Source organism: Apium graveolens, chromosome 4, assembly GCF_009905375.1.
Source record: "Apium graveolens cultivar Ventura chromosome 4, ASM990537v1, whole genome shotgun sequence".
Lineage (NCBI taxonomy): Eukaryota > Viridiplantae > Streptophyta > Magnoliopsida > Apiales > Apiaceae > Apium > Apium graveolens.
In genome coordinates, this window is record NC_133650.1 from 230153019 (window position 1) to 230177563 (window position 24545).

Genomic DNA, 24545 nt, shown 5'->3' on the forward strand with positions numbered 1-24545 from the left:
TCTTAAAGAAAAAACATATATTTTAGTTTTAAACAGGTAATGCACTTTACCTTGATTTCCACTTGTTGAATATCCTTCAAGGCAAGATTATCTAAGGGGTGTTTAATGGAAATGGTTATGAGAAGTGTGAGTAAGGAAATGCAGAATGGGGACTGGGTAAATGAAAATGGGAATCAAATAAAATGAGAATCCTGAAATATAGACGATGATCCTGAATGTAAATCCCGGATATATTGTTATCAAAAAGGAGGCAACACAGGTAAATTTTTTTTATCTAAAATCCTCTTGTTCCTACCTGTGTCTAACCAAAAGCATTCCCTTTGGTTGGATTTTAAACTTTTAGCTATACTTTTTATTTTCTTTAACCATACTTTTGGATTGAATTATTCCCTTTGGTTGGATTTTAAACTTTTAGCTATAGTTTTTTTTTTCTTTAATGGTACTTTTGGATTGGACCATATTATATTTTCATGTTGGTGCGATCATTAATACCTAGTGTTTTAATTTGGTAAATCAGGTTTACACTTTCAACTATAAGATGGAACTGTAAGGAGAGCTGGAAGGTTGAGGCTGGAGTGGAGCTATTTTTTATCAACAAAAACCGTGTTCTGTTATTTTATGCCTTTTTGGCCGGAGGACATTTTTCAATTATAAGACATTTTTTTCTTTTCTGAAACAAAGGTTTAATTATCTAAACTACCGGAGGAATCTTTCATGATAGCCTTAAGTTACGGTCTACATACTTCTCGGTTAGATAATAAACTTTTGTAGAGAAATAAACACTCAATATTCCTTATTGAAAAGTGTAATTCTCAACTCATATATACTACTAACTCATGAGTTAATAATACGTCTAATTTTTACGTAAAAAAACGGGAATACTGAAAACAATATAAAATTCGGTATTAAAGATGAGACATAGTGCCCGTTAGAAAATTTTAAAATAAGTAATTTATGATATATAAGTAGATAATTACTTATAAGTTATGTAAGTGTTTGGATATTTTTATTTATAAGTTATAATTTTTTTTACTTAAATGAACTAAAATAAATAAATTTTAAATATAATTATCTTAATTCGTGAAATTTATATTAGATTATCATTTACAAATATATTTTTTAAAACTAAAATTAATAAATAAAACGAAAAAACATAATAAGTTGAGAAAAAATACGTCGTTGCTAACACTCAACTTATCGGCTTATAAGGTCGACAAACACTGGTCGATAAGCTGTTACGGGCTTATAAGTCATAAGTTGCTTATTATAAACGGTAGACAAACAGGCCCATAAATCAACAAAAAAAAAAGCTAAGACATAAATCTAGATTTGGTTCAGGCTATAGGTCAGAATTATTATCATTCATAACAAAATGATATCTTTCAAAGTAACTCTGAAATTACCAAAAACTATTCTAGCCAAAAAATTACTTGTTATTTTTAGAAAAACCAAATACAGTATCAACGAACTTTGGTGACGTTTAATTATTTCCAGAGAGGGCTCTCCGCTCTCTTCTCAAGTGAAAAATAAACATTATTTTACTCGAGTTCTTCGATATTAGACTTGTTCCTATGAAACTGTTAATGTCACTCAATAAGTTTGTAGCTTAACATTAGAAATAGCTTTTTGCAGGTATCCCGAAAGATAAATTATAACAATATTTGTTCATCACGCTTCATGTTATCAGAACGTGCTTTTATCAACTTCCAGATTGCAAGCACATAACAGGAAAGTACAGAACTTGTATAAGCAACGATTAACTGATTTACAACATCTGGAAATGTGCCTATTGACAGTTCCAGACAACAGAATTGTCAAAGCTAAAAGATAATTGTACTGCTGAATCATGTAGCTATTAAGGAACGGGTAGAGTTTCTTGCTAGACCAAGACCCAGTCCCAGCGGAACTGGATCAACTTTACTGTTATCACTATGGCTACACTGGGAAGAATGCACATGGCCATGCCGATGGTTCGACTGTCCATTCATATTTAAGGCCACATGACTATTTCCATTGGTTTGATTAGACGGTCCAGAGACCCCATTTTGCAAATGTGAATTTCTGCTCATATGCATCATACTGATCCCCTCAGGTTCAGATGATTCTTCCTTGTACTCCACATCTTCATTGTAACCAGTTCTCAAGAAGTCAGAACAGTTTTTCCTGCAGCCATGATCATATGGATTTCTGAATCGACCCCCTGCTCCTTTAAGATAGTTATAGCGCATCGCATTGGCCAATTCGTTAGTTGTGATATTGCGAGAGATCTGTGAACACAATGATTTTGTATACATAAGATGTCCTCTCAAAAATAAAAGTACTAGGGAAAAATACAAGATAAATACCTTAAATTAAAAATTTGTATTTCATTTTTTGCATAAGGAAAAATAGAAACAGAAATGAACGAGCATGTAAACATGTATAATGTATATAAATACATCATTTAAGAAAGACCAGACTTGCTTAGGAACATCTCCAATGGGGTGGCTAAAATGGTTAGTTAAAATAATATATAAAAGAAAAAAAGACCACCTAAAATTTGCTGCGAACCTGTAAGAGCATCTCCAATGCTAAAATGTAAAATGGTTGGCTATAATGATTGACTATAGCTAAGGGGTATGATAAATACTCCAATGGTATTATCCATTTTTTGATTATGTAAAATTATACCTAATGGCTTTCTTGGTTGGAAAAATATAGCCAACTAAAAATGATTATCTATATTTTTTGCTAAGGAAATACAAGGCTGGAGTGCAATTTTTTTACATATTCTCTAAAAATGCCACATACATGACACCTAGATGCCACCTAGAATATTTAGCCAAGGTGTTTTACACTAACAGGGTTGGTACAATGACCGGCTATATATCTAAAATAGTCTTTTATTACTATTATTTCAACTTCTTATAAATACATACTAGAATTTCTATTTGGCAATAGTTGATATGGAATTTCCTACAAGTCTGTAGAGGACTAGCATATATAGCCAACATAACTGAGTTGGCTAAAATTTTACCCAAGGGGGAGATCCAGTTGGACAGACGTATATTAAACAAATTATACAGACGTATATTAAACAAATTATGTACAATTTTAATTTTGGTATGCCCCATGAATATTTTAGCCAAGGGGTTTTTCCTTTTGAAATGATCAGGTTTTTCCATTCGAGATGCTCTAAGGGTGCTTGAGATGATTAACACTGGGGGCCAGTGTCCGTTTTCCCTATGGGGCACCAGACCCTACGACAATATTTCTAAACTTGCGGTTTTATATTTATATTAATATGTGCATATGATTTATTTATTACATTAAAGAATGAAAAAGGGGTTATTTAAAAGGAATGTTATAATAAAGATGTGACAATAGTTTATTAAAGGCTAGTTTCATCGCATATACCATTAAGTGTTGTGTTGACTATAAATATAATTCAATGCATAAAATCTAGGGGTATAGTTTTATGTCTCTTACATCGATACAAAAATAATATTTCATTCGATAACATAGATAAGTATGAAGCAACCAAAAGAACTCAATTTTCTTTAGAATGAGTATACCTAAAGTGTACATTTCGGAGTCCACATATACCAAATTGTTGACCTTAAAACTTCTTTATAATATATCACTTAGAGCCTTGCCAATTGACACATCCAAAAAACATTTTCAATTAAACCATCTCATTAAAATTAGCTGACAAATAACCTCATAAAAAACCTCACAGCTGCAAGTGCTAAATCATATCGCTCGCTTAGACAAGAACATCAACATCAACAGCACCACAGGGTTGAGTCTGTAGTGTGTACTCCTGTGTAGTGTGTACTCCTGTATTATGTTTTTCAGTGCAACCTATTGTGCTCTAATGTAACAGATGCAACTATCATGTTTAACTATAGAAGAAAATCATAGACAGGCAACAATTAGGAACTAAAAGAAAGATTTCCAAGATTACTACACTAAAATAATCTGAGGGCGTACCTGAGAAGCTTGTACAATGGTCAAGATTGCCACACCAGAAAAGAGGAAAGTATCTGCCATAATAAATGCTATAGCACCCATGTGCTCGTTACCAGCATGATTTAGCCATGCCCCAAATGAAGATGGAGCTAATGGATCAGTCAAAACCCCTGTATCGTTAAGAAAATATTCATCAGGAGAACTGCTTCTTTTGTGGCAAAACAAAACCAGGAGCACAATAATATTTATGTAGCTGAAGTGAACAATGGAAAATAAGGAACCTACTTGTGAGAGCAATCCCACCAGTTACTATCATAGCAAAACACTCCAATACAAGGAACAGGATGAAATCTCGTTTATTTTTCTGTACATAAAATTTATTTTAATATCAGTATAACAGAAAAATCAGAGTATGGTCAATAATTATAGCAAAGTACAAAGTGGGTCGGTTTAACCAATAGTATGACACATAAATTATTTTTAGAAACCCAGTCCTCACGAACTTGTAGTATACATAGGTCTAGAGGATCCCAAACAAAAAGTTATAAGGTGAACAACATACTAAAAAGGATCAGCCCCAAACAAATCTCATGGTCAAATGTAATCAACTGGGAATTATATAACTTGCAGCCACAGTAAAGTCCACATATAGCACAACTTGTGAATTATATAAACTTGCAGCCACAGTAAAAAATTGAAATATTCAATCTGTAATTATTTCCTCAAAATAGAGAATATGGCACTATTTCACTTTTTTTAAACATTGAGACTAAATTAAAATATAGCTTTAAATATGAAACTCTGAAAGCCACAAACCTTGCCAACGCAATTTGATACCCAGGGGCAATGATGGTCAAACTGTTCAACACATCTATCACAGGTAGAACAATGCTTCGCACGAAGAGGCCTGACAATCTGATGGTGGATATTAACAGTTACGTTAATTATATTGCAAATGAATGCTGAGTTGAAATTTGCAAAAAAGTAGGCATCACCTTGCAAGTTGGGCAAAGCAAAGACCAATTACCATCCAGCAAAGCAGGATTTCCAATTTCAATCTTCAGCAAAGGCTCCTAGAAATCCATTAGAAAGTGAAAACATATCAGAACATGCATGCTTCTCAAAGGAAAGCCCGAGTTTATGTAGCATGACGAATGAAGAGCAGGAAATAGAAAAGTTAGCTTTAAGGACCATATATGTTAAGGTGATAATAGAGATAAATATATTTACTAAAACATAGTAGATGTATTAAATATAATACTTACATCATCTTTTAGGTTTTGTGGATCATGCACATTCATACTGATGTAACCTGGATCCTTTCTACATAAAAATAAGTGAATGAAATAAATTAGAAAACCCACCATGAGAATTTATAAAAGGAAATAAAAGAGAGTCCAACTATGCTAAATAATAATCCATAGAAAGATCTGTCTTCTACAAAATCATCAACACAACCTCGGGTAACTGTTGCGGATGCATTCTTTGGTCAAAAGTACCAAAAGAAGAATAAAGGAAAGCAGCAAACTGTTGGAGTAATTTAAGAGATATGATCACATTCTTATTTCTAAAATATTTTCAGGGATTTGTTTTTAAGTAAATCTTTATGTCAAATAAGTCATAGCTGATTTTATGGCTATGTGATTTGGTTGTGTTCCTCAGTCATAGGTAGAGTCAAAGATAGCTCCCTGATTGTGGGAATCACTATTTCCCTTAATTGTGTGTTACCTTATTCGTTCTTTTCCTATATATGGAGAGACGATTGAATGAAATAAAATCATTACTCATTCAGTAAACAATTGTGTAAGGAGAGTTGAAGAGTTCTCTTGAGCAAAACTCTTATTGTGAAAGATAGGTTCCTCTAAGAACAAGGGAACCAATCCATCTATTTCTGGTAATAGACCCGTGACGAGATCCATAGCCAGGGACCATAACAACTTGGTATTAGAGCCTCACGTCATGGGAGATACCGAACAAGTGATGTCCATTGTAAAAGAGTTGGACAAGAAGGTCAGCCAAGAGATTCGAGAGTTACGGGAAGGGATTCAAGCAATTCAGCGCGCATTAGCAGTACAACAAAGATCAAATGAAAAGTCTGTGGGAGAAACTTCAGCAAATTCTAATGGTGCAGAAACGGAAACAGAAGCCAAGGATGAGAATCACAAACATGGGATTGTTCCAAGGTACTCTAAATTGGAATTTCCATCCTATAATGGTACTGAAGACCCTCTGGGTTGGTTGTATTGATGTGAGCAATTTTTTGTTAACCAGAAAACTGGAGACAAAGATAAGGTGGGGCTAGCCGCTTTTCATTTAATTGGAGAGGCTCAGCTATAGGGATACAAGTTGGAGCAAGAGGAACCAAAAATAACATGGGATCAGTTCAAATCCTATTATCTTTTTCGTTCTGGTCCTCCATTAAGCGGAAACCCTCTGGGAGAGCTGGTTAATCCTAAACAAGAAAGCACCGCGGAGGAGTATCAACGACAATTCCAAACACTCTTAGCAAGAGCAACCACGGTAAGGACCGATCAACAAGTAGATTTGTTTACTGCTGGATTAAATGAAGGATTACGGGTGGATGTAGAGATGCACGACCCTCTTAATCTTGTAACTGCAATGAATCTAGCACATGCTTTTGAGAGAAAGTCACAAATCACCAACAAAAGTAGTGTGCAACGTACTACTTCTTCCTGGAATATTAGCAAGACTGCCTTTTCAAGCTTGTCGGCAACACCTTGTCAAGAAGCTAAGACTATAGGACAAAAAGCATTTTCGGGTACTTCCAAGGCATCAAGTGTGGGGAGCGTGACAAGTCCATTTATTAAGAAGCTTTCCAGGGCTGAAATGGCGGAACGACGATCAAAAGGGCTTTGTTACAATTGTGACGAATCATACTCGGTTGGTCATCGATGTAAAAGAATATTTTGTCTAATGGTGGAAGACTATGATAGGGAGGATGAATTTTTAACAACGCCTGAGATATCCCTACATGCTATCACAGGGATCAAAACAACTCAAACGATGCAGCTTAAAATTCAGGTGGCTGAAAAAATGATCCTAGGGTTGGTGGATTCAGGCAGCACACATAATTTCATTAGTGAAGAGGCTGCATTGCGATTACAATTACCTATCTCCTGTCGTTCTTCATTGCAAGTAGTTGTAGCAAATGGTGAGAAAGTGTCTAGTCCAGGTATTTGTATTGCTGTTCCATTACGCATTCAAGATCAGATTTTTTATTTGGATTTGTATGTTATAACTCTTGGAGGATTTGATGTGGTACTTGGTGTGAAGTGGTTGCAAACACTAGGTCCTATCTTATGGGATTTCAGCACCCTTACCATTACCATGAGGTTTAACCTTCAAGATCAACACATTATTTGGAAAGGGGAAGTTGTCAAAAAAGGGGATGCTACTGTTTTTACATTGCAAGAAGAGGCAACATTGCGCTCAACTTTGGAAAAATTATTGGTTGATTACGCTGACTTTTTTAGGAACCAAAAGGGCTGCCACCTGCACGAGGATGTGATCATCGCATCAATTTGTTGCCTGGTTCATGCCCTGTTGTTGTCAGGCCTTACCGATATCCTCATCGTCAAAACGATGAAATTGAAAAACAATGTGTGGAAATGATTGTGCAAGGCATAATTTGTTCTAGCAAGTCTCCTTTTTCTTCTACGGTATTGTTAGTTCCAAGCATGATGGCTCATCACGTTTTTGTGTTGATTATAGAGAGCTCAATACTATGACAAAAAAGGATAAAATTCCGATTCCGATGGTGGATGAGCTATTGGATGAACTCCATGGTGCAAAATTTTACACAAAACTTGATTTACGCTCGGGATATCATCAAGTGCGGATGCATCCAAAAGATATAGAGAAGACAACATTTTGTACACACCACGGCCATTTTGAATTTCTGGTACTCGCATTTGGTCTCACAAATGCTCCTTCAACCTTCCAAGCATTGATGAATGAGGTCTTTCAACCTTATTTGCGTAAATTTGTTCTCGTTTTCTTTGATGATATCTTAATTTATAGCAGGACATGGGTGGAGCATATGCAACACATCCGTCAGGTGTTTGAACTTTTACGAAAACATCAACTATTCCTTAAAAAATCTAAATGTTCGTGTGGTGAGCAGCATGTCACGTATTTGGGACATGTTATTCATGCAAATGGGGTTTCAGCTAATGTTGGTAAGATTTCTGCAATAATTGAATGGCCTTTACCTCAGTCTGTTAAAGCTTTGCGCGGCTTTCTAGGGCTCATATGTTATTATCGTAAATTTGTAAAAGATAATGGAATTATAGCAGCTCCTTTGACAAGCCTATTGAAGCACAATTCCTTTAACTGGTCTCCAGCTGCTGAAACAACATTTTATGACCCGCGGAAAGCTCTCTCTACTGCACCCGTGTTACAACTTCCGGATTTTGATCGAGAGTTCATTGTAGAATGTGATGCCTCTGGTATAGGCATTGGAGCTGTCTTACACTAGGGAAGCCATCCAATTGCATTTTTCAGTCGCAAATTTGCTGATCGACATTTAAAACTTCCTGCTTATGAGCGAGAACTGATTGGATTGGGCAAAACAGTGCAACATTGGCGACCATATCTTTGGGGACGCTCTTTTCTTATTAAAACTGATCATTACAGCTTGAAATACTTGTTGGAACAGCGTCTCACAACTGCCCCTCAACAACATTGGGTTAGTAAGTTGCTTGGGTTTTATTTTCGAGTGGAGTACAAGCCCGGGACGCTTAACAAAGCCACTGATGCCTTGTCACGTCGGGAAGATGAGGTAGGGGCTGTTTTCGCCATCTCACAACCTCGCTTGACACTTTTAGAAGATTTGAAAAGAGAGGTCGTAACCACAAAATCTATCCAAGAAATTATCACTCTCATTCACAAAGGTACTGCAGAAACACATTTTACTTTCCGTGATGGATTATTATTTTACAAGGATCGAGTTTATTTATTGCCCACTTCTCCGCTGATTCCTACCATTGTATCTGCTATTCACAATGCAACTCATGAAGGAATTCAAAAAACTCTTCATCGAGTGCGGGCTGATTTTTATTGGAAGGGGATGAAAACTACAATTCATGATTTTGTTCAAAGTTGTGTGATATGTCAACAACATAAGTGGCAAAATCTTCACCCAGGTCTTTTGCGGCCATTAACAATTCCAGAAAATATTTGGGCGGATATTTCTATGGACTTCATCGAGGGTCTGCCTAAGATAGGGGGAAAATTTGTGCTATTTGTGGTGGTGGATCGCTTATCAAAGTATGCTCACTTCCTTCCTCTTGCACATCTGTACACTGCTATTTCAGTTGCTCAAGTATTTTTCAGCCATATTTTTCGTTTACATGGTCTGCTTGAGTCAATAGTAAGTGATCGGGATGTTGTGTTTACTAGTACATTTTGGAAAGAGTTGTTTCGCTTGAGTGTTACTCGATTATCTTTCTCTTCAGCCTACCATCCTCAGACAGATGGTCAAACAGAGGTAGTTAATAGAACAATTGAGATGTATTTGCGTTGTTTTGTGGGTGATACACCAAGAAAATGGGTAGAATGGTCCTTCCACACAGCTCTCCGTACCACTCCTTTCCAACTAGTTTATGGCAGGCCACCTCCTCGTTTGCCATCTTATGAACCTGGTTCAACGCGCGTTGACGCCGTTGATCGTTGTTTGCAGGATCGTGATGAAGTTCTGGCTACAACTCGTGCTCATCTACACCAGGCTCAAGACCGTATGAAACATTTTCATGATGCAGCACCACCGAGATTTGTCTTTCAGTCAAGGTGAACTTGTGTGGCTTCGCCTGCAGCCTTATCGACAACGTTCTATTGGCAACAGATCATGTCCCAAGTTAGCACCCAAGTTCTACGGTCCTTTCAAGATTTTGAATCGGGTAGGTTCAGTTGCTTATACACTTGAGCTTCCTGTTGATTGCAAACTCCATAATGTTTTCCATGTTTCAGTGCTTAAAGAGTTTAAGGGAGAGAAAATTGCAGAAGAACCCACTTTACCTCCTACTATTGATGGAAAAGTAATTCCCCAACCACTATCTGTCCTTCGTTTTCGTGTCAATAGAGGTGTACCTGAGCTACTAGTAAATTGGGCTAGTTAGTCAGAATCTGATTCTACTTGGGAGAAAGCAAATACATTTAAAGAAGTTTATCCTGAGTTTGAACTTGAGGACAAGCTTGTTGTCGAGGAGGGGAGTAATGTTGTGGATGCATTCTTTGGTCAAAAGTACCAAAAGAAGAATAAAGGAAAGCAGCAAACTGTTGGAGTAATTTCAGAGATATGATCGCATTCTTATTTCTAAAATATTTTCAGGGATTTGTTTTTAAGTAAATCTTTATGTCAAATAAGTCATAGTTGATTTTATGGCTATGTGATTTGGTTGTGTTCCTCAGTTATAGGTAGAGTCAAAGATAGCTCCCTGATTGTGGGAATCACTATTTCCCTTAATTGTGTGTTACCTTATTCGTTCTTTTCCTATATATGGAGAGACGATTGAATGAAATAAAATCATTACTCATTCAGTAAACAATTGTGTAAGGAGAGTTGAAGAGTTCTCTTGAGTAAAACTCTTATTGTGAAAGAAAGGTTCCTCTAAGACCAGGGGAATCAATCCATCTATTCCTGGTAATAGACCCGTGACGAGATCCATAGCCACGGACCATAACAGTAACTGAAACTAGATGACGAGATCCATAGCCACGGACCATAACAGTAACTGAAACTAGATTTTGCATTCTGCACTGGAACATAAATGGTCCACGTAATATATATGCAAAAAAAGTAAAAGATCAGCACAAGCATCAGCATCCAAATGAAAGAATGCACCTGTTAGATACCATTAATGCATAAAAATACAAAGGCAACATTAGAATATTGTAACCAGATGAAAACTGTGACAATATCTGTTTAATGCTAATAACGAATTTACTTATAAGAATCATATTGTCTAGGCCTTGAAGATAAACATAAACTGTTTAAAGAGAATGAGGACAGAGAAAACAATAGAAATGAGTACATGCATTTCAAAATGTTGCCCAAGTGACCAAGTCATTGCCGTGAATCAGAATATGCCACCTGTCTTGCTGACTTACCAGAGGAAAAACAGTAAGAAGATAAGGGAGGGTAAAACAAGTACTGGGGTAATTAGTTAAATATTAAGAGGGGTTAAAAAGGAGAAAAAAAAGAATATAAGGAGGGAAAAGAGTAGTGGGGAGGCAGGAAAAAAGTTGTGAGTCGTATCTTTGTTTTGGAGGCACACCTCTCCTCGAATTGGGGGTAAATTGTAACCATAAGAAAACAAGCTATAAACCCTAATATCAATTCAGTACTGACTTCTTTGCGTTGCAAGTTCTCTGATATGTTTTAAGGTGTCAACAAATTAATTTGTAACAAAGTGGTATCATGAGATTCATGGGACCACCAACGCAACAACAACGATTAGAGGCACTTGAAGAAAGGTTGAATTCGATGGACACAACTATGGCAGAGCGTATTTCAGCAGCAATCGAAAGGGCGATGTCTGCTTTTCGAACATCTCTTTCATCAGAAATAGTTGGTTGTTTGGAAGAGACATCGAGGAAACAAAGTGTAGAAATCGAAAACCTCGGTGAGCGATTGGAAGGGAGAATTAACAGGTCCAGGGAAAACTATGAAAACATGTTTGGATTGCTGAGAGATGAACAGACAAAGTTACAGACGGCGTTTCGGTCGGGTCTAGTGGAGAAAAGCGGAGTGAGCCATGGGGTGAATGAGTATCATCGAGAAACTCAGAGAGGACCAGGGATAAAGGGTTTGGAAGGTAGTACAAGCAGTCGGCTGGGGGATTTGGGGGAAGTGCTGGTATGACGAACGGAGGTAACGGAAATCCGGGGGGTGGAGAAAATTGGAGATTTAAAAGACTGGATATGCCATTATTTGATGGAGTTAACCCCGATGGGTGGATTCTACGGTCAGAACGTTATTTTCAGTTTTATCGGTTGAGTGAAGAAGACAAGGTGGAGGCGGCAATTGTCGCGTTAGAAGGAGATGCGTTGTTGTGGTTTCAATGGGAGAATAGGTGGAGGCCTGTTCAAAATTGGGAAGAGATGAAGACCATGATTAGGCGCCATGTTAGATCAACGGCAACAGGGACTCTACATACATGAGCAGTGGTTGAGTCACCGACAAAGTGGAAGCGTGGCTGATTACAGAAGAAAATTCATTGAGTTGTTAGCTCCTCTAGAGAGAATTCCAGAAGAAATAGCGAAGGGTCAGTTCCTTAATGGTTTGAAGGAAGAAATAAGAGTGGAAGTAAGATTGCTTGGGCCTCGTAATTTAGATCACAGTATGGACCTTGCCCTGATGGTAGAGGATAAACTGAGAGTTTCCTCAGTAAAAAAGATTGAAAATCGTTTTAGTCCAATCAATTCAACCAGAGGTCCTTACAACCAATATCCTTCATATTATTCTCGAGGTAATACCTCTAGTCACTCAACGGGAACAGTATATCCCCGAACAATTTTGAGTACTGGGCAATCAGTAATGTCCTCGAGTATCAGCAGTGCATATTCATCGGCCAAACCAGTCGGAGAAGTGAGAAGACTCAGTGATAAGGAATTACAAAGCAAGAGAGAAAAAGGGCTATGTTATCGGTGTGACGACAAATGGTCGTTGGGTCATCGCTGTAAACGAAGTGAATTAAGTGTGCTGCTAACAAGTGAAGGAGACGAGGAAGATACAGAATTAAGCCCAAATAGCCACATGTCTGATGATACCACAGAGGTAATTCCTGAGCTAAATCAACCTAAAATTTCTTTAAATTCTGTTATGGGTATTACTAGTCCCAAAACGTTAAAATTGGTTGGATGCATTGGAGGAAAGGAAGTAATTGTAATGGTGGATCCAGGGGCCACACATAACTTTATTTCAAATGAGGCTGTCAGTAAATTAGGAATTCCAGTTATCCCATCCAAAATGTTTGGAGTGTCTTTGGGAACCGGAGATTCAGTCCAGGGAGAAGGGGAGTGTAAGTCCGTAGTTTTGGAGTTGCAGGGCATTGTCATTGTCGAAAAAAATTTGCCCTTGCCCTTGGGAAATTCAGATGTCATTTTAGGCATCCAGTGGCTTGAGAAGTTAGGCACCATGATGACTAATTGGAAAACACAAACTCTCAAATTTCAGTTGGGGGGAGAGACAGTAACACTAAGAGGTCATCCATCCCTGGGAAGTAAAGGATTTCGTTGAAAGCAATGATAAGGAATCTGCGAAAAGAAGGTAATGGAATACTAGTACAGTTCAACTTTTTAGGGACAACCCCCTTTTGGTTTGCAATCAGTTGAAACAGAACCTACTAGGATTCCTGCGTTTTTGGTGCCAGTGGTCGAAGAATATAAACATGACATGCCTCAAGGCCTGCCCCCAAAACGGAGTCAAGATCATGCCATTGTCTTAAAGGAGGGTGCAAATCCAGTAAGTGTTCGTCCATATAGGTACCCTCAAGTGCAGAAAGGAGAAATTGAAAAGTTAATTAAAGACATGTTGAGTGCTGGCATAATACAATTATCGACAAGCCCATTCTCAAGTCTAGTTCTATTGGTGAAGAAAAATGATGGATCATGGCGTTTCTGTGTCGACTACCGGGCCCTGAACAAAGTCACGGTTCCCGATAAGTATCATATCCCTGTAATCGACGAACTTCTTGATGAGATTAACGGGGCGGCTGTATTCACTCAGCTAGACCTGAAATCGGGGTATCACCAGGTCCGAATGAAGCCAGCTGACATTCCAAAAACTGCATTCCGGACTCACGAAGGCCATTATGAATTTCTGGTCCTTCCATTTGGGTTAACTAATGGGCCTGCAACTTTCCAGGCTATAATGAATGACGTGTTCCGTCCATTTCTCCGTAAGTTCGTGTTAGTCTTTTTCGATGATATTTTAATTTATAGTCGGAATGAAGACGATCATATACAACATGTACAAGAGGTTTTAAATGTATTGGCTCAACATCAGTTGTACGTGAACAAGAAAAAATGTGAGTTTGGCAGCACACGAGTAGCTTACGCTGGTGTATCTGTAGATTTATCTAAAGTCCAAGCGATGCTTGACTGGCCCCAGCCCAGTGTTGTTAAAGGCGCGCCGAGGCGCACTATTAGCGCATAGTTCTTACCGAGGCGCAACGAGGCGCGAGGCGCAACGAGGCGCAAAAACAGTAAAAATAGTCAAAAACAGCCCTAAAACCCATACTTTTTTAAGCCTATAAGTGTTTAGAAATTCATGTTATCAATAATAACAAAAGTGAAGATATATCCTTACATAGACATGAATATTCTACTTCTTTTCTACTCAGTAAAGCAGGGTGTGTATTATGTATATATATAGTTTAAATAAATAAATAAATAAATATATATATATTGGGTGTGTATACAAATATATATATAGTGTATATTCTTACAGCTGTAGTGTTATACATACTAATATACCATATATTTACTTGTTCTTTTGTGTTTCCGGCTACATACTAATATATATGTATGAATTTACACCGTAAAGGAGCAATGGCTACCGAAAAAAGTGATAGTAAAAAAATTAATCCAACATGGAAGTTCCTATAAGTTTCATATTCCTATTTGTGGTGTTTTTGCATAATTCTATAATAAATAATTTGTTTTCTAAATAAATTCTTTTCACTTCAATAAGGCGCGCGCCTCGCCTCGCGCCTCGCCTCGCGCCTCGCCTCGCGCCTCGCCTCGCGCCTCGCCTCGCGCCTCGCCTCGCGCCTCATCGCCTAGGCTCCAAGGGACCCTAGCGCCTCGGTGCGCATCTCGGCTTTAATAACATTGCCCCAGCCTATAAACACAAAGGAGTTGAGAGGATTCTTAGGCCTGACCGGTTACTACCGGAAATTCATCAAAAATTATGCCAAAATAGCGGGTCCTTTGACTGATCAGCTAAAAAAGGATAGCTTCAACTGGACGGAGAGTGCATCTAAGGCATTTAAAGCACTTCAGAAGGCCATGGTCGAGGCCCCAATTCTAGTACTACCGAATTTTGACAAACCTTTCACCATAAAAACGGATGCCTCCGGGTTTGGTGTCGGGGCAGTCTGCTCCAAGACAACCACCCAATTGCATACTTCAGCAAATTGTTGGGGTCGCGCACAAGACTCAAGGCTATTTATGAAAAAGAACTAATGGCGATAGTGTTCGCAGTTCAAAAATGGCGGCACTACCTATTGGGTCGACGTTTCTGTGTAAGGACAGACCCACAAAGTTTACGTTTTCTATTGGAGCAACGCGAGGTGGGAATGGAATATCAGAGATGGGTAAGTAAATTAATGGGCTGTGATTTTGAGATTGTGTATAAACCAGGGGCTTCTAATCGGGTGGCAGATGCGTTATCAAGGGAGTATATTGGTTCCGCAGAGTTGACTACATTAGTAACAGCTTGCGGGGTTCAGTGGACTGATTTCCTTCCTCAAATTAAAGATGGATTTATTAAACAAATCACGGCTAATGGGAAGCAACTTGGGAAGACACTCAGCAAGCGAGTTTACTGTTTCCCCATTTTCACCTTGAGGACAAGGTGAATGCTTGGGCGCAGGGTAATGCCGTGAATCAGAATATGCCACCTGTCTTGCTGACTTACCAGAGGAAAAATAGTAAGGGAGGGTAAAACAAGTACTGGGGTAATTAGTTGAATATTAAGAGGGGTTAAAAAGGAGGAAAAAAAATATAAGGAGGGAAAAGAGTAGTGGGGAGGCAGGCAAAAAGTTGTGAGTCGTATCTTTGTTTTGGAGGCACACCTCTCCTCGAATTGGGGGTAAATTGTAACCATAAGAAAACAAGCTATAAACCCCAACATCAATTCAGTACTGATTTCTTTGCGTTGCAACTTGCAAGTTCTCTGATATGTTTTAAGGTGTCAACAAATTAATTTGTAACAGTCATACACAGTAAAATCGAGAAGACAAATAAACATGTCACCTTAGCTTAGTCATTTACAGGGTAATTCGTAAAAGAACTGTATAGAGATCCAAATAAGAAAAGACAAGCAAGTTCCACTATCAAAAAACTACAGGAAGAATCTGAATATTTACAAAATAACAGCTATCAGAGTAATTATTAATTGATCTGAATATTTTTATTGGGTTGAATGCAAAAGTTGAGATGTATATTGCATGCAATAATTATTAATTGGTTAAGTTCAAAAAACTACGGGAATGATAAATCACATTTTAAATAGACCTTTCCTCCCAAAAAAAATATGGCAACATGCAAATTTAGCAAAATGCATTAGCTATATGCATTATAGATGACCACATTATGGAAATTTTAACTAGATGCATTGTCGATCACCACATCATGGAAATTTTAACTAAATGCATCGTAGATCACCACATTACGGGAATTAACAAAGTTTTTCTTGAAACAAATTAACAACACATACCTACTACACCTATAGAAGAAAAATAGTCCAGACGTTGCTAGCAATACACCCAGCCAGGAAACAAAGGCAAGCCCAGTAGTCAACTTTGGAAGATTTGAAACTGCATCGGACATAAAATAATCAAAACTCACCTTTTTTTTGCAACCTTTTTATTCTATAAAACACACAAGTATGTATATTCCGCCATACCCATGATTACTGAATGAACATAGGTCACAAGTAACATGAAGATGATGCACCAAAGTATTGGTGCAAGTCCTAATTTTGAAAGCTGTCCAAGGTGACTATTTCCATCCCAACGTTTATCAAGCAACCTCCTTGCGTTACCCTGTAGAAAAGAATTTGTCAAAGAACATAAAGAGTAAAGGAGGATAGTTCCAAAAGACAACAAAGCCAGTTAAACAAAGGTAGAATGACATGAGAAAAGTGTTGATGCACAAATAAAACAAAAACCTACATTTTAATAATAGAATGTGTAAGAACGTATCATTGTGGTCAGCGTCCAATATTGGAAAATTTATCATTGTGGTCAGCGTCATGGTTGTCATGTCGGTCGACTAGTCGGCGACTAGTCGACTAAGCGGTGATTGGAGGTCGACTCAACATGTCGACTAGCTGAATGTCGATATTTCAGTCGCCTGGTCGACTAGTCCGTCGACTAGTCGACCACTAGTCGATCTGCTCAGTGTATATATTTTTTCTGCATAATTTTTTTTACATGCTGCACTACCACATCACATCACTAGTCGACTAAGCGGTCGACTAGTCGAGCTGCTCAGTGTATATATATTTTTTCTGCATAATTTTTTTTACATGCTGCACTACCACATCACATCACATTTGTATCAGACAATTGTTATTGAATAATTGTTACTTATTTCACATGATTGCAAGTACTTTTCTTTGTTGTTCTAAATTGTTAGATGATTGCAAGTACTTTTCTTTGTTATCATTTGTTAGATCTTCTAGCTTTTTCATCATTCTCTCCAGGTGTTAGATTCTTAATTCCTTACAATCTGAAATAAAACATTGTGGAATGAGTTGGAACTTAAAACCTAGAACTTAGAAATCTGAAATACATAATATATATACATTTGTGTGTGTATATATATATGTATATTGTATTTTTAATTAACAATAATATATTATTTAACAGACAAGTACTATTACCAAATTTAAATCTACAAGTACAAAGAGATACCTACAAGGAAAAAGGCAACTTGTTTGTGATTCTTATCAGAAGCAAGCTGTGCCGGAGTGAGACCTGTGTTATCTGTCACGACTAAATCCTCCTTTTTTCCAGCCTGCACCAATACCGTGCATGCTTCTAAGTTCCCCTTGATAGCAGCCCAGTGGAGAGGTGTGCAGCCTAACAATACAAAGCAAAAATATATCTAAATCCACAAACTATAATTCTCATTTTCACTACAACTATACTATAAGATTCAGTCACAAATATATGAAAAACTTAGTAAGACAAACATAAAAATATTACCCTCCTTGTCCTGGCGTCCTCGGTATGCATTTAAAAATAAAAGAAGACGTATGCAATCGGCAAAGCCTTTATATGCAGCCCTACATTTACACAAGAATATTTATCATCACTATAAAAATGACTCTGAAATATATATAAAGTCAACCCTCCCTCCTTCCCCACCCAAAAAAAGTGGGGAAGCCATAGAGCCAACTTGCTCTGTCATGCACATGTAGTCTCAAATGTCTAAAGAAATGGGAAAAGGTCCTCCTATGTAATATAAGAGCAATTACAATAAATTTACTAATTTAGTGACACGGAAAGGAAATATTATTATATATGTGTGACTAGCATTTTGGTACCAATGTAAAGGGCTTCGTCCATCATTATCTGGAACATCTGGATCTGCATTCCACTTTGTAACAATGTGATATAGGAACGCTGTCTGGCCATATTGAGCTGCAACATGTGATGCCTGCAGTTAAGCAATGATTATATACTGAAAGATCTTTTAAGTATCTTATAGAAAAAAAAAGAGGACAAAAATATTACGGATACTGCAGAAAATGATTAAGGATAAAGATGATAATAGAAATATTAAATATATGAATAAGAAGGGAATAAAATAGAAAAAAGAGTTCATCAGGCAACATGAGTTCGTCAACTTTTTTAAACTTCTATTCTACTTGAACTTCAAAAATCAGCAGGAGAAAGCAGCCTCTAGAAAGTAGTGACAAATATTATAGCCCCAGGCATCTTAAGAGTCCTGGTCCCGCCACAGTATGTAAATACTTTACCACTTCAATCGAAACTTTAAGAAATACCAACACTGATTTTACTTGTGAAGATGGGTCCAACATTTGAATTAAGGTACTGTAAGAATATTGTAATTTGCTAATACCCTAAGACATCTGATACCTATACATTAAATATTCAGAAAGTGTTCATTTTGAAGCTGAGTTTGCTTGTCTGGAGTTGTAGTGGATATTGAATTCTCCATAGCATGTATATGCATATTTCAGTAATGTACAAAAAAATAAAACATGCACTGGTTTATTCAGTAATTACATAGTTGTTCTAATATGCTAATTTATCATTTTTGAAAGTTCGGAATCACTATTTGAAAAATTCTGCTTAGACCAAATAAGGACGCAAAAGCACTAGAATGTCCTCTACCACTTGACTTTCAAAGAAGTGCTAAAATGTCACTTAAGCTTCCAGTTCAACTTAAATCTTCCTTACTTTTAAAAGTGTGCAATATGTGTACTTGAATTTTGGCTGGCATGCCACGTGCAATGTACACTTTCAAAATTACCATTCGCAATACCAAAACTCAAATTCAGTTACATTTGTGCAATTTTCGTCTATTTTAACGAATTAGTTGAGGATTTTTCGTCCAATTCTTATTTCAACAACTACGTTTTCCGTTTGGGCCTAACATATATAATACACACACACATATAGTCGCTGAAATGTAAAATTGACAAAAAAGGTTCACAAAATCAGCTAAAATAAACAAAATCTGAACTTCGATTTACAAGTGGTAGGCTCATAAGTGTATTTTACAAGTTATATGTCGGCCAAAGAGTAGATATACTAATTAACAAAAATAAGTGTAGATATACATAATAAACTTTACTTTCTATCTATGTAAAACTTGGAACGTAACAGAAGCCTCTCATAGCATCGAAAGTGTTAGTGAGTTTTCTTTATTTTCCTTTTTCTTTTGCTTTTTTGGTAAAAACACCATTATATTCAATTTAATGATGAGAGCAGAAATGCAGATGTCCGATGTACGGTTAATTATAAATTCCCCTAATACATATTTCCAGTCTAATATATAATTGCTTCTATTTCAATGAATTTTATTGCTGAAACTAGAAAAGAAACTTGTAATTGTTAGTTGGCGCATATAATTTTTGGGTAAAGCTGGACTCGGTAAAGGAGGATATCTTCTGGAAATACATTTTAAAATGTGAATATTAAAAGAAATATCAACCTGATATCCATACATATCAGCAGCACCAACATTAGCACCCTCTTGGAGCAATAGCTCTGCAACCTGAACAGCTCCCCGCACCGCACTCCAGTGTAGTGCTGTTTGTCCAGTATGATCTGCGGCATTCACATCTCCCCCATGCTGCCCGAGGAAAGTAAGTACAACGAAGTTAGCTTCAGTTCAAATTTATATACCCTGTTGTCTTCTCAAATACATAAATCCAAAATTATATTCACTTAATGCTTCACACAGCTTAAGAAATAAACACAAAAGGAATAATACACTACAAATAAAGTGAAGCTACTATTATGATTATTGTGTGTAAAAAGTTAAGTTAGATTGTAATGAAACGTGCCGTGTTTCACACAACTCAAGCTGGGCTCGCCAAAAAATAGGTGATCCCTACCCCAAGCCTGGTCCTAGCTCAAAATGTTGTTTAAGAAAGCGATTACAAGTCACTCGTTTGTTACTAGATTTTCATGAGCACCTCGTTTTATATGTCCGTGATCTCATGATACTGTCCAAAAGCTCACAGTATTAGAAAAAATAAATACCACAACTCCAAATTCAAATACTATCCAACAGCAGAATATTCCTTAAACTTCAACACTTATTAATTACTAAACGTATTCTTCATCAAACATATAAACCCCAAACCTTGCATTATATACTCTTTGCCCGTCAACACTAAAGCTACTCGCAACCTCTCAAACTTTAATTTTCCGTGCTCAAGCTCAGCTTCTTTACGGACCCCATTTCCAATTATTCATTATAAAATTTAAATGTAGAATCCTCCCATTCCAAACTTACTTAATTAAGCTACTCACAAGTCACAACCTTTCGAGCTAACAATTTCCATGCTTAACTTCAACTTCTTTATAGACCTTATTTGATTCATCAAAAATTATGAATATAGAATCCTTCAATTCCAAACTTAAAAATTCAGTGTCTCTTAATTAAGCTACTCGCAACCTTTCTACCTCATACTTTCAGTACTAAATCTCAACTTCCTTAAAACCTAGCATTCAAACTGAATATACAGCTCACCGCCACTTCTGAATTCTGTAAACTCGAAAAACAGCAATAAAAAGACAGAATACATAAGAGATGAAAGGATAGAGGAATTAGACCTGAATGATATACTGAGCAGCAGCAGGGCGATTGTTAAGCGAAGCCCACTGAAGAGCATAATAACCTAAAGAATCAGGCTGTGTAACTGAACAACCTTCATACCTCACCAATCTCTCTAACTTCTCCATATCTCCATAGGCCGCCGCCGTGTACACGTCGTTTCTCAGATTATCTTCCTCGCCGCTAGTCGCCGTCGTTGTCGCCGCCGCATCTCGCGACTCCACCTCGCTAACAACCTCAATCTCCGATGACATTGTAATTGTATAATATAATTAAAATAGTTAGAAAACAATAGCACCGGCAGATGTGATTAATTTTATAGAAATGTATTGGAATCGGAGATGAAGAAGAGATGTCTAGGCTGCGGGAGAGAGAGATGAGTCCGTGTTGACTCGGTCGAGATTAATGTCTCTAGAGGGATACACAAACAACCACAATATTATCGAACAGCAACCGCGACAACAGGCGCCCATTTTAATTATTTCCTACTTTTTTTTATAAATCTACGAAAATTAACCAAAATATACGATTTTTTTTAAATAATGTCTTAAAAATTTAGGTGACCAATTAATTATAAATTGTATCAATATAATTTTTCATTTTTAAAGTAATAATTAAAATTAATATTAGCTCCAGCCGTGCTTAATAATAGAAGGATTTGAGCACGGATAGCTCAATTGGTTAAGAGTTTATCATCTGTCGTCTGAGGTACTGGGTTCGATTCTCGCTCACCCCGAGAATTTATGAGAACAGATACTCATTTGTAAGGTTATAAGTCATATTTGTCAAAAAAAATAGAAGGATTTGGCAGCCATTACCTTGTGGGGGGGATTGCCACAAAATTAAGAATATTATTTTTTTGAATAAAACATACTTTCTTTTTATTCATTTAAATCCATAAGTAATACATCAGAAACAAAGTCTGGAGGAGTACAAATCCACACTCCTGAACATCTAACACAGAATGAGAAGCCCTAGCTAATGCATGAACCACACCATTCGCAGATCTATGAACGAACTCAACTAGCACCTCATCATAGTGCTTCCCTATATCGATACATCCTGAAATAATTAAGTGAAAGTATGTATTACCTTCACCACTCTTGTAAGCATCCACCACCGTCTTTGCATCCGTTTCGAAGACACATCTTTGATAGCCTACCTCTTTTACCCATGAGAGAGCTTTCTTTAGCGCAATAGCCTCGGCTTCTCTAGGCTGGAACAATGCTCTAATTTTCTGAGTCCGAGCTCTTAAGAAACCACCATTCTCATCGCTAATAACACTCCCAATACCAACACAGTCTGTTTCCGTAAATACAGCAGCGTCCACATTCACCTTAACTCAACCTCATTGAGGTGCATTCCATCGTCGACGATTTACAGTATGCAGACCTCCATGCTTGTCCTCTCCACCCTACTTCGCTTCCACTCTTGCAGCATATTGAGTGTCGTTGTTGTCACCCCAAACGCAGATACATTTACTTTATCCCATACCCATCTATTTCTTCTGTTCCACAAATTCCAGCATACCGTTACAACCAATGCCAACTTATCTCGATCACAGACAGTAGCAATCTGTCTAAAAATCTCAAAAGCACTTCCACTGTATCCCCCTGAACTTACTTCATTAACTCCCAGACTCGCCCATACTGATCGACCAAAAGAGCAGTCGAACAGTACATGGGTTGAGTCTTCAGCCACCGTTAAGCACCACGGACATCTTACATCAATTTGCACTCGTTTGACTATCAATGCCATTGTAGTTGGCAAAACTGCTAGACACACCCTCCATACCAAGTTTATAACTTTACCTGGTAAGTCTAGATGCCACAATTTTCTCCAAAAAGCCTGGTATTCCCACTCCTGCTCTCCCTGAATTTTCTATAACAGCTTCGCACCGAAAATCGTCCTGAGTCTTCCCATGTCCAGTACCATTTATCTGCATTACAGCTGAATTTGAGTGGGATTCTTGTAATCAAGCTCACATCTCTAGTGTTAAAAATATCTCGCAAGACCTCCATATCCCATTGCTTAGTGGCTGGCTCCATAAGATTTACTACTCGAATATGCTCTAGCTGTGGAGACATTTCAGAAGTTAAGAAACCATTTTTTGTGCACGGCAACCATGGAACCTTCCATACGCTTGTCGTCTCCCCATCACCAATACGCTTTCGACTTCCCTTACCAATAATATCTTGCGTTGCAACAATACTTCTCCACATATAACTTGGGTTCGTTCCTACCTTGGCTCGGAGAAAATCGGTTTCCGGGTAATACCTTGCTTTCATAACACCTGTGACAAGGGGATTTGCATTGTGTAACAACCTCCAACCCTGCTTTACCAACATAGCTAGGTTAAACTTACTTAACTCTTTAAACCCTAAACCCCCCATGTCTTAACCATACAAAGTTTTTCCCATGATAACCATCGTATGCCTTTCCCCGTTCTTCCCCCTCCCCACCAAAACGAATTCATTTGTATTCGAATGCCATTACATATGTCAGCTGGTATCAAGAACAAGTTCATCCAGAAATTAGTTATTGTTTGCGCTGCCGTTTTGAGTAATATTAGCTTCCCTCCCTTAGATATCGCTTTCCTTCCCCAGCTCTGAAGTTTTGGCTAATTCGATCAATAAGAAATGTAAACGCCTCATTCTTCTTTCTACCTATCTGCATAGGTAATCCAAGATAATTTCCCGGTGTTAAAACTTCACCCACATGCAGCACAGTACAAACATTCCTCCTAACCATAGTAGTGGTATTCTGACTGAAGCACACATTTGATTTTCTGTGGTTTATCGCCTGCCCAGAGACTCGTTCGTATATCCCCAATAAGTTCTTAACATTAGTTGCTTCAGCCTCTGTAGCTTTAAAGAATATGTAACAATCGTTGGCAAACAACAAGTGGGATATCGACGGTGCTCCTCTAGCAATAACACAGCCATGTATCAACCCTACCTCTTCATATCGTCTCAGCATGACACTTAAGCCTTCAACGCAGAGGATATAAAGAGAGGGAGACATAGGGTCTCCCAGTCTAATGCCTCGATGCGGTTGTACATCCTCAAAGATTTCACCATCCTAAATGAAGCTATATGACACTGATCATACACATGTCATAACCCTTTCTCTCCATACGTTACTAAAACCAAACTTTCGCATCATAGCATCAAGGAACCCCCATTCAAGCCTATCGTATGCCTTTGAGACATCAAGTTTTAACCCCACCACACCATTATTTCATTGTGTCTTTCTTCGAATATAGTGATTGATTTCAAATGCAAGCAAAGCATTGTCTGTAAGTAACCGTCCCTCCACAATTGCACTTTGTTGCTCCGAGATCACCGTGTTCAAACACTCCTTTAATCTGTTAGCCATTACCTCTGAAAGAATTCTAACCAGCACATTGCACAAGGATATTGGTCGGAGATCCGTCATTTGTTGAGGTTGTTTCACCTTAGGAATAAGACAAACCACTGTGCGATTACTGTCCCTTGGTAGCTCCCCTGTCATAAAGAATTGCTCAC

The 24545-nt window shown here is 37.6% G+C and overlaps 3 protein-coding genes across 3 annotated transcripts; all 3 read right to left on the minus strand.

The window, feature by feature from the left end:
• Nucleotides 1–1722: 1722 nt before the first annotated feature.
• On the minus strand, nt 1723–21470 carry LOC141720676 (protein S-acyltransferase 24-like). The gene is made up of 13 exons (XM_074523221.1): nt 21018–21470; nt 19888–20028; nt 18251–18363; nt 17910–17989; nt 17620–17783; nt 16604–16742; nt 16415–16514; nt 5217–5274; nt 4947–5024; nt 4768–4866; nt 4237–4315; nt 3973–4121; nt 1723–2267 (listed from the first exon to the last, which is right to left on the minus strand). The coding sequence occupies exons 1-13, from the start codon at nt 21270–21272 to the stop codon at nt 1845–1847; spliced, it is 1878 nt and encodes a 625-aa protein (XP_074379322.1). The 5' UTR covers nt 21273–21470; the 3' UTR covers nt 1723–1844.
• A 437-nt stretch (nt 21471–21907) lies between these two features.
• LOC141719404 (uncharacterized) lies at nt 21908–22776 on the minus strand. Its single transcript, XM_074521782.1, has 2 exons — nt 22411–22776; nt 21908–22354 (listed from the first exon to the last, which is right to left on the minus strand). Exons 1-2 carry the CDS (start codon nt 22774–22776, stop codon nt 21908–21910), a joined length of 813 nt encoding a protein of 270 aa, XP_074377883.1.
• Nucleotides 22777–23586: 810 nt separating this feature from the next.
• On the minus strand, nt 23587–24042 carry LOC141719405 (uncharacterized). The gene has a single exon (XM_074521784.1). It carries the CDS (start codon nt 24040–24042, stop codon nt 23587–23589), a length of 456 nt encoding a protein of 151 aa, XP_074377885.1.
• Between the last annotated feature and the right edge of the window lie 503 nt (nt 24043–24545).

Excerpts from the sequence above, each read along its gene's own strand:
- LOC141720676 (XM_074523221.1), bottom strand. The coding sequence starts at position 21,272 with ATGTCATCGGAGATTGAGGTTGTTAGCGAGGTGGAGTCGCGAGATGCG. Across the intron at positions 17,990-18,250 it reads GGACGAAGCCCTTTACATTG|GGCTGCATATAAAGGCTTTG; the intron begins GTACCAAAATGC and ends GTGTAAATGTAG. Across the intron at positions 4,122-4,236 it reads TGGTGGGATTGCTCTCACAA|GGGTTTTGACTGATCCATTA; the intron begins GTAGGTTCCTTA and ends TTAACGATACAG.
- LOC141719404 (XM_074521782.1), bottom strand. The coding sequence starts at position 22,776 with ATGGCATTGATAGTCAAACGAGTGCAAATTGATGTAAGATGTCCGTGG. Across the intron at positions 22,355-22,410 it reads TGGAGAGGACAAGCATGGAG|GTGAATGTGGACGCTGCTGT; the intron begins GTCTGCATACTG and ends GGTTGAGTTAAG.
- LOC141719405 (XM_074521784.1), bottom strand. The coding sequence starts at position 24,042 with ATGTCTCCCTCTCTTTATATCCTCTGCGTTGAAGGCTTAAGTGTCATG.